Source organism: Eimeria acervulina, genomic scaffold, assembly GCF_000499425.1.
Source record: "Eimeria acervulina Houghton genomic scaffold, Eah_scaff513, whole genome shotgun sequence".
Lineage (NCBI taxonomy): Eukaryota > Apicomplexa > Conoidasida > Eucoccidiorida > Eimeriidae > Eimeria > Eimeria acervulina.
The window spans coordinates 37-10,000 of record NW_013549752.1 but is presented as its reverse complement, the minus strand read 5'-3'; the positions used below and the strand labels follow the sequence as shown (position 1 = coordinate 10,000).

General features: G+C 51.6%; 3 protein-coding genes across 3 annotated transcripts in view; 2 read left to right on the top strand and 1 right to left on the bottom strand.

Annotated features, from left to right (window-relative positions):
• Positions 1-2,172, top strand: part of EAH_00041100 (mitochondrial carrier family protein, putative) — a gene marked incomplete at both ends in the record, with an annotated part of 2,756 nt that extends 584 nt beyond the window's left edge. Inside the window, 4 exons of the mRNA XM_013395180.1 lie at positions 1-159; positions 371-538; positions 655-1,945; positions 2,168-2,172. The exon at positions 1-159 is cut by the window's left edge and continues 83 nt beyond it. Of these exons, the coding sequence (XP_013250634.1) occupies positions 1-159; positions 371-538; positions 655-1,945; positions 2,168-2,172 (1,623 nt within the window). The remainder of the gene's footprint in view (positions 160-370; positions 539-654; positions 1,946-2,167) is intronic.
• A 1,791-nt stretch (positions 2,173-3,963) lies between these two features.
• On the bottom strand, positions 3,964-5,970 carry EAH_00041090 (hypothetical protein, conserved; the record flags this gene model as incomplete). The annotated part of the gene is made up of 3 exons (XM_013395179.1): positions 3,964-5,046; positions 5,260-5,557; positions 5,795-5,970. 3 exons carry the CDS (start codon positions 5,968-5,970, stop codon positions 3,964-3,966), a joined length of 1,557 nt encoding a protein of 518 aa, XP_013250633.1.
• Positions 5,971-6,817: 847 nt separating this feature from the next.
• EAH_00041080 (MORN repeat-containing protein, putative) lies at positions 6,818-9,212 on the top strand (the record flags this gene model as incomplete). Its single annotated transcript, XM_013395178.1, has 2 exons — positions 6,818-8,486; positions 8,839-9,212. The coding sequence occupies 2 exons, from the start codon at positions 6,818-6,820 to the stop codon at positions 9,210-9,212; spliced, it is 2,043 nt and encodes a 680-aa protein (XP_013250632.1).
• Positions 9,213-9,964: the final 752 nt, after the last annotated feature.

Below are 9,964 nucleotides of genomic sequence, written 5' to 3'. Positions count from 1 at the left end.
CCCAAGAGCAGCCTGCGCATATTCGCCTTCAACTTTATAGATCTTCTAAGGCCACCTGCTGCTGCTGCTGCTGCTGCTGCTAGGAGACAGCAGCAGCAGCAGCAGCAGCAGCCTATCGAAGCCCCGCGGGTTTTGTGTCTGTCTGCTCTTAACAGGAGAGTAATTTGTTTGTTTTTACCCTCGTCTTCTTTGCTTTTATACTTGTTGTTTTACAGCAGCAACACCGCAGCAGCAATACTGAAGCAGCAACACTGCAGTAGCAACACTGCAGCAGCAACACTGCAGCAGCAACACTGCAGCAGCAGCAGCAGAGGCAGCAGGGTCCTTAGACGAGGCCGCACGCCTTCTTTATAGCATCTGGAGCCGGCAGCCCCAGCAGCAGCACCAGCAGCAGCAGCAGCAGGATAAGCCACAGCAAAAGGTCTGTAAGGAGCAGCAAGAGCACAGCAGCAGCAACAGTGCAGCAGCAGCAGCTGCTGCTGCATCAGCAGCAAGAGGAGCTGAGGGGTGCTCCTGCAGCAGAATTACAAGCATAGAGGTGATTGTTTTAGAGTGCAACCGCACCGTGCACAGCAGCAGCAGCAGCAGCAGCATCCGGAGCATCAGCAGCAGCAGCAAGAATTTGCTGCTGCTGCTGCTGCTGCTGCTGTATAGGAGATGGATTTGCAGCAGGTTTGCGTTAGCAGCGCAATTAGCGGCAGCCTCGTAGCCTTACTTTGTACTCCCTTTGATGTTGTGAAGAACTACTGGCAGTATACATCTGTTGCTGCTGCTGCTACTCCTGCTGCTGCTGCTGCTGCTGCTGCTACTCCTGCTGCTGCTGCTGCTGCTGCTCATGCTGCTGCTGCTGCTGCTGGCCCTGCTGGGGCGGCGACACCCGGCAGCAGCAGCAGCACGACCAGCCGCAGCCCCAGTACCAACAGCAGCAGCCCCAGCAGCAGCAGCAGCAGCAGCAGCAGCAGCAGCAGCAGCAGGGGGAGGGTGACGAGTCTCGGAGTTGCTGCTCGTTTATATAATCTTAAGGGCCCCTTTGTGTTTTGGCGGGGTGTGGGGCCGGCAATGGGGGTGCTGATCCCTGCAAATATAATTTTCTTTGTTTTGTTTGAGAGAAGAGAGCCCGAAGGCTCTGCTGCTGCTGCTGCTGCTGCAGGAGTTGCTGCTCGCACTGTTGCTGTTCTCTTCACAGCCCCTATGGAGCTCGTTCGAACCCAGCTGCAGGCCCGCTGCTGCACCCCCAGCAGCAGCAGCAGCAGCAGCAGCAGCAGCAGCAGGGGATGGTGGAGGAGGAGTGCTGCTTTATCTTTGATGCAGGAGACAGTAAAAGTAGAAGGGCTTCGCGGTTTGTTTAAGGGGGTCTTACCTACTATTATCAGAGATGCACCTTTCTCTGCTTTGTACTGGCCGCTTACTGAAGTCAGCAGCAAAACCCTCACCTCCTTGCTGTCTACCTCTCCTACCAGCAGCAGCAGCAGCAGCAGCAGCAGCAGCAGCAGCAGCAGCAGCAACAGCAGCAGCCGCAGCGCCGCACAGGAATTCCGCGATAGGGCCTTAGTCCCCTTTCTTTCTGGGGCTTTCTCTGCTGCAGTTGCATGCATTCTTACGCACCCATTTGATGTTATTAAAACTAAAATGCAAGCAGCAGGAATAACTTACAAACATCAAACACAGGGGGGCCCCCCATACGGGGGCCCCCCTTTTGGGGGCCCCTCTAATGGGGGCCCCCCGTTTGGGGGCCCCTCAAATGGGGGTACCACCCCTTTTGGGGGCCCCCCTAATAGGGGTACCCCCTTTGGGGGCCCCTTTAATGGGGGCCCCCCTTCAGGTAGGGGGCCCCTGGGTGGGGGCCCCCCTTTGGGGGGCCCCTCAAATGGGGGCCCCCTTAATGGGGGCCCCCCTAATAGGGGTACCCCCTTTGGGGGCCCCCTTAATGGGGGCCCCCTGTCAGGTAGGGGGCCTGTTGGTGGGGGTTTGTTTAATGGGTGTTTGTTTGGGGGTGGGGGTATTAGTGCGGGTTTACGTGCTGCATGCATTGAGGTGTATAGGCAGCAAGGGTTAAAAGGGTTTAGGGTGGGGCTGGGGCCCCGCTTATTAAAGATCGTACCCTCTTGTGCAGTTTTGTTAGCAACATATGAAGGGACGAAATCGTATTGGGATGTCTCCTTTGCAGATTAATATATATATATATATATATATATATATATATATGTCTTTAACTTATTTTATTGTTATTATTTTATTATTCTTTTATTAACTCTTATTTGGTTATTATTATTTTATTATTATTAATAAATATAATTATTATTTTATTTTATTTATAATTAATAAGAAGAATAGTAAAGAAAGAATAGTAATAAAGTATTATTTTATTAATACTTTATTACTATTCTTTTATTATTATTTTATTATTTTATTATCATTATTATTAGTTTACTATTTTATTAATACTTTATATTACTAATATTTTATTATTTTATTATTATTTTATTATTTTATTGTTATTATTAGTCTATTATTCTGTTTAAAAAGCAAACAAAACACTAAAATATGTATGCCGTTATAACATTAACTTATTTATATGCATACACATCTCCATGCATGCATGCATGCATGCATGCATGCATGCGTGTTTGAATAAATAAATAACTAATTAATTAATTAAATAATTAAATGCATGCACGCATGCATGCATGCAGGCATGTTGTTAATACAATTGCATGCATGCATGGAAATGCAAACCCTAAACCCTAAACCCTGAACCCTAAGCAAGCCGTAGACACTAAGCGACATGAAGTAGGCGCAGACAACCCACCTCAAAAGCTCTAGGGTTTAGAGAAGAGGGGCCCTAAATGATTAATTAGGGTTTAGGGTTTAGAGAAGAAGAATCTAAACAATCAGGTTTTAGGGTTTAGAGAAGAGGGCCTCTAAACAATTAGGGTTTAGGGTTTGAAGAAGAGAATAATAAAACGATGAGGGTTTAGGGTTTAGAGTATCTCCAAACAAACAGGGTTTAGGGTTTAGAGGTTAGGGGCAAGGGCTTCAGGTTTTAACAGGCCTCCTTAGGGTTTAGGGTTTAGGGTTTAGGGTTTACAAGTGCTTCTCTCTCTTAGTATATAGTAGACACAAATATAAATATACTCCTTCTCTGTTTATTTGTATTTAACTATTAAATAATAATAACAACGAAAAACCCTCCACAGCTGCACGTACACCTGAAGTCTGCATGTACACCCCAAACCCCACAAGAGGTGCAGCAGCAACAGCAGCAGTGAAGGCTACTGCTGCTGCAGAAGCTCTTACTGTTGCTAGCGCAGCAGCTCTTACTGTTGCTGCTGCAGCTCTTGCTGCTGCCGCTGCTGCTGGTGCAGCTGCACTTTTTGCTGCTGCTGCTGCAGGGGCTTTTGCTGCTGTTGCTGCTGCTGCTGCTGCAGCAAACGGTTGAGTGAGACTCCTGCTATTATAATAATATACCCTGTGCATGCAAATACTGGAGAGATCAAAAAGGAAGCTGTTAATTAATAAACCAACGAACGACAAACGACTACCCCCCAGCTGCTTCGAACATCTTAGCAGCAAAAGCTGCTGCTGCTGCAGCAGCAGCAGCAGCAAAAGCTGCAGCAGCAGCACCTGAAGCTGCAGCAGCACCAGCACATGCTGAAGCAGCAGCAGACAATGCTGCTGTGACGGTTCGAGCTGCAGCAGCACCTGATTGCTAGAGCAGCAGCAGACGGTGCTGCAGCAGCGGAATATGTTGCTGCAGCAGCGACAGATGCTGCTGCATTAGCAGCAGAAGCTGCAGCACACAGAAGCAGCAGCACGGAGCAGTACTACTGCCTCTGCTGCTGCCTTTGTGTCTATTTCGGGTTGCCGCGGCTACTGCTGCTGCCGGTGCTGCAGCAAGAGCCTCAGCAGCCTAAGCACCAGCAGCAGTAGCAGCAGCAGCAGCAGTTACTGCTGCTGCTGCTTTTACCTTGGGCCCTGCGGAGCGAGAAGGGAAGGAGCACCAGGCTGCTGCAGCAAGTTATGCGTCCTGCCCAGGGGGCCCTTCCACGGGCCCCCCACCCAGCTGCGCTGCTGCTGCTGCTGCTGCTGCTGCTGCTGCTGCTGCTGCTGCTGCTGTTGTTGGTGCTGCAGCAGCAGCAAGGCTGGGCCTGGTGCAGTTGCTGGCTGCAGCATGAAGTTGCTGCCAGTTCGCTGCTGCCTCTGAGTATCTCGTCGTAGACCCCAGAAGTCTAGAGGAGGGAGAGAGAAGCGTTGTCGCCGCTGCTGCTGCTGCTGCTGCAGCTGCTTTGCGCTTGGAGGAGCTTGTACAATAGGGTCATCGTACCGCGTTGCTGCTGCAGCAGGAACAGCTAGCTGCTGCACAATAGCACCCTCACCGTCTCCTTCTAGCAGCAGCATAATACGGCAGCTGTCCTTTACGCTTCTAGCTGCAGCAGCAAGTGCGTCTCTTGCTGCAGCAAGCGCACCTAGGCCTCCCCCCTCTAGCTGCTGCATGCAATATTTATCAACTGCAGCACAAACATCTCTATATGCTGCTTCACGAGACGGAAGGCTGCTGCCTACTGCAGCAAGAACGACAGGCCTCCAGGAGGTAGACCAAACAACAGGAAATTGAGCAAGCACCTTCCCCAGCTGGGCCTCAACGTCTGCATCTGCTGCTGCTGCTGCTGCTGCTGCTGCTGCTGCTGCTGTGCTGCTGCTGCTGCTTGACCCACCAGACCCTTGCTGCACCTTAGATATACCTCCTCTATGGGGGCCCCCTACTCTGTGAGGCAAACCCCCTCTTATCCCATTCCTCGTATGCGGCTTCCCGGTAGTGCGCAAGCCTCGTCGCCGACTGCTGCTGCTGCTGCTGCTGCTGCTGTGGCTGCTGCTGCTGTTGGTGCTGCTCCTGCTGTTGCTGCTCCTGCTGTTGCTGCCTTGCAGCAAACCTTCATTGCTGCCAGGCTGCTGCCTTTCCGAGCGAAGCGGAGCAGAAGGCAACTGGTGAGAGTCCGCTGATGCATGCAGCGGCTGCTGCTGCAGCAGCAGCAGCACCAGCAGCAGCTGCAGCAGCAACACAACACAAGCCATCATCACATTACGGGTCTACAACACACCGCCAGAAGAGCCATGTCCAACGCACGAGCTGCTGCTGCTGCTGCTGCTGTTGCTGTTGCTGCTGTTGCTGCTGTTGTTGCTGCTCTTGTGGCTCCTGCTACTGCTGCTGCTGCTGCTTTAGGCGGCGTTTCCGCTGCTTCTGCTGCTGCTAATCAGCACCCTCCTACTAGTTCCGTTGGTACTCCTCCGCCTCCAGCTGCTGCTCCTGCTGCTGAAGATGATGCTCGCGCTGCTGCTGCTGCTGCTGCTGCTGCTGCGGCTGCTGCGAGGGCTTGGCCTTGGAGGGAACAGAGAATACAGAGTTAGCAACGCCTGCTGCTGCTGCTGCTGTTGCTGCTGCTGCTGCTGCTGTCGCTCTTTGTGCCTGCTACTGGATCGACGCAGGGCCCCCTCCCCCGGCCGCGCTGCTGCTGCTGCAGCTGCTGCCGCTGCTGCTGCTGCGGCTGCAGCTGTTATGCTGCAGCAACACAGAATCAAATTGGCTGCTGCTTACAACTGGTAGCCTGCAAATATTTGCTGCTGCAGCGCGCGGCGCAACAAGGCGCTGCAGCGGCTGCTGCTGCTGCCGGTCCCTCCCACACCTGAGGGAGCACTAGAAGCAGCAGCAGCAGCAGCGGCAGCAGGAGTTGCTGCAGCAGCAAAAGCCCTTTCGTAGTTCTATATGGAGGCTATTTATTTGCTTTTATTAACTAACTAAATCAGAAAGAAGAAAGAAACTTTTTGGGGTGGCGGCTTCCTTGCTGCTGCTGGAGAAGCGTTCGAGCTGCTGCTGCTGCTGCTGCTGTTGCTGCTGCTGCTGCTGCTGCTGCTGCTGCTGCTGCGGCTGCTGCTGCGATCCCGTACCGATATTCTCTGGGTGTCTTCTTCCATAACAGATATAATAGAAATAAATCTCTTTTATGCATTTAGGGTTTTATTTTGTTGAGCTGCTGCTGCGGATAGCAGCAGGAAGAGAGGAGGAGGAGCAGCAGCAGCAGCAGCATCAGCAGCAGGGCAGCAACAGCGCACTAAGCAGCAGCGGCTGCTGCTGCGGCGCAACAGCGGTGCAGCAAGAGCAGCAACAGCAGATGCTGCAGCATGTGTAGACTGTCTTTTTGTTTTATCGTTTGCAAGGATTATCAGCGTGTCTCTGGTGTAGCAGCAGCAGCAGCAGCAGCAGCAGCAGCTTTCTGTCTTTCCTGCGCCCAGGCTGCTGCAGCAGCTGCTCCAGCAGCAGCTACCGACGAACCCCAGCAGCAGCAGCAGCAACAGCAACAGCATCAGCAGCAGCGCGACACAATGTCTTTCCTAAACCCTCTTCTCTAACCCACCGTTTATATATTCTCGGTTCTAATTGCAGCAGCAGCAGCTGCTGCTGCGGCCACGGGCCCGCGGATCTCAGCAGCAGCAGCAGCAGCAACAGCAGCAGCAGCAGCCCCGTACAGTATAGAGGGTTGTTCTGCATCCCTCTGCATTTTTGCTGCTGCCTTTTCTCCCGCTTGAAGGACGCTGCAGCAGCGCGTCGTTTGCTGCACCTCAGCAGCAGCAGCAGCAGCAACAGTAGCAGAAACAGCAGCAGCAACAGCGTTGCTGCTGTAGGGAGAAAGTGAGAGAGAGAGTTGGGTTGAGAAGCAGCTCTAGCTCGGGCAGCAGCAGCAACAGCACCCGCAGGAGCAACAGCAGCAGCAGCAACAGCACCCGCAGGAGCAACAGCAGCAGCAGCAGCAGCAGCAGCAGGATGGGGGCTTGCAAGAGTAAAGCGCTTGCTAAGCGCCCTGAGACTTCGTCTAACCCTAAAGGGTTAGCTTCTGGTGGAGTTGCTGCTGCTGCAGAGAAGGAAGAGGAAGAGGGGCAGCAGCAGCAGCAGCAGCAGGAGCAGCAGCAGCAGAAGGAGAGCCTCCGTAGCAGCGGCAGCCGCATAGGGGCTGCTGCTGATGCACAAAAACCGCAGCAGCAGGATTCGGGTGTATTAGATGACGACAACAAAGATCATTCAGAAGCAGCAGCAGCAGGAGGAGCAGCAGCAGCAGGAGGAGAAGGATCTCAGTCCTTCTCTGGTGAATCAGCAGCAGCACCAGCAGCAGCAACAACAGCAGGAGGAGCAGCAGCACCTTCTCGCACCTCTTCTTCTTCGTCTCCCGGTCAGCTACGTTCTTCTTCCTCCTCAGCAACAGCAGCACAAGCATCAGCATCAGCAGCAGCACAACCAGCAGCATCAGCAGCCCAACCAGCAGGAGGAGAAGAAGAAGAGGTAGTGAGCAGGCCTTTGATATCATTAGGTAACGGCGTAACATACGTAGGGCAATGGAAGGGCAGCAAGAAGCACGGCTTCGGCGTGCAGGAGTGGAGCGACGGCGCGAAGTACGTAGGCGAGTGGTGCGAGGGCTTCGCGGAGGGTAAGGGTGTCTTTAGACATGCGGACGGGGACTACTATGACGGCGAATGGGTCCGCGATAAAGCGAACGGATTTGGGGTGTATAGACATGCAGACGGAAGCGAATATAAAGGTCAGTGGAAGGATGATAAGAAACACGGTCAAGCTGAAGAGAGCTGGGCGGACGGCTCACACTTCTCTGGGGTGTATATACAGGGTAAGAAAGAAGGATACGGTGTATTTATATGGAGTGAAGGATCAAGATATGCAGGACAGTTTAAACAAAATGAGATCGAAGGTGAAGGAGAGTATCTGTGGATAGATGGACGTTCTTATAAAGGACAGTGGCGGGCTAATCGCATGCACGGTCGGGGTGTATTCACCTGGCCGGACGGTAGACAGTATCGGGGTGAATATAAAGACGACAAGAAGGACGGTGAAGGATCTTTTCTGTGGGTTGACGGCAGGGCCTTCAGAGGCAACTGGAAGCAGGGCAAGCAGCACGGTATAGGGGTCTTCACTGCTCGCAACGGCGAACAAAAGAAAGGCATTTGGGAGGCTGGCAGGCGCATTGCTTGGATTGACGATCAAGATCCTGCTGCTGCTGCTCCTGCTGCTGCTGCTCCTGCTGCTGCTGCTGCTGGGGCGGGGACGGGGACGGGGACGGGAGGAGGAGATGCTGCTGCTGCTGCTGCTGCTGCGGGTGCTGGGGGAGGAGGAGATGCTGCTGCTGCTGGGAATGCAGATGCTGCTAAAAATACTGGTAGTAGAGACCTGCAGCAGCAGCAAACAGATACTCGTGATGCTGCTGCTGCTGCTGCTGCTGCACCTGCTGACCAGCAGCAGCAAGCTGTTGCTACGCAGCAGTCGCTTCGTCAGACTCTCTCAGGAGAATCCCTCAGTCAGCAGCAGCAGCAGCAACGGCAAAGCAGCAACACCAACGTCTCTAATGGAGATGGGCTGCAGCAGCAGCAAACCCTTACAGGGGCCCCACAGTCGCTGAACACGCAGTCGTCTGCTCGCAGCATTTTGGGTGCGTGACCTTTGCTGCTGCTGCTGCTGCAGCAGCAGCAACTGCAGCAGCAACTGCAGCAGCAGCAGCAACTGCAGCAGCAACTGCAGGAAGCGAAGCTCGGCGATCTCTTCTCAGGCGTCAGGGCCGCTCCACCACCTGCTGCTGCTGTTGCAGCAGCTGCAACAACAGCAGCAGCAGCTGCTGCTGTTGCTGCTGCAGCAACACAGTAATGCTGCTGCAAGCGAATCCACCAAAGAGAGCGCAGAAACCCCCCTTACGGTGTTTCCGCTGGAGGGTTTATGTACAGTGCTCGAGGTTTAGGGTTTAGGGTTTAGGGTTTAGGGTTTAGGGTTTAGGGTTTAGGGTTTAGGAGCCATGCAGGCTTCTTGCGGCCGGCAGTGTTTGGGGTCAGTCTACTGCAGCTTTTTCTTTATTCTCTTTTGTTGCTTCGCAGCAATTCATAATATTATTACCCATCCACATCGTAGGCCCGAGCCAGCAGCAGCAGCAGCAGCGACAGCTGCAGCAGCAACGGCTGCAGCAGCAACAGCAGCTGCAGCAGCAGCAACAGCAGCAGCAGGAGCAATAGCAGTAGCAACAGCAGCAGCGTGCGCAGTTAGCGAAGCAGAATTGCTACTGTCTCTTTTTGTATTGGCAGCTGCAGCAACAGCACACAGAAGCAGCAGCAGCAGCAGCAGCAGCAGCAGCAGCAGTTGTTTATATGCGCCGTCTTCTGAAGACTGAGGCTCGTGCCTGCTGCTGCTGCTGCTGCTGCTGCTGCTGCTCCCGCTCACTTCACATTTCCCTCAGGCCTTCAATCTGTTTTGCTGCTGCAGCAGCTGCCGCAGCAGCAGCGGCACAGCTACTGCTGCTGCTGCAGCAGCAGTAGCAGCAGCAGCAGCAATAATTGCAGCAGCTAAGGCGAACTGATTTAAAGCCGTCTGCAGCGGGCTGTATATCCAGCGGGAGGGCTTGTACAGAGATAAAGTTTATTATTTACGCAATTATATTTATAATTATACTTATAATTATATTTTTATTTATTTACATCTTCTGTGTCTGTCTGCACGTAGCAGCAAATAAAACGCAGAAGAAAAATTAAAACAAAAACAAAAAGAAAAGCAACAGCTGCATATACACCTAAATAAATAAATAAATAAATAAATAATATATATAAACTGTATATATATATTGTATAGATATATAGATATATATATATATATATATCTATATACATATATATATATATATATTTTATATGTATGTTTATATATATATATATATATATATTTGTTTTTTATATAAATGTACGAACGGTTTTGCGGTATTTGCAGAGTAATTATATTTGATATAATTATATAATTATAAATATTATTATCATAATATGCTGTTTAATGTATTCATTTAAGTAATATTGTTATAGACACAGGTTATATGTAAATATATATATATATATATATATAAGCATATGTATATGTATATACATATATATATGT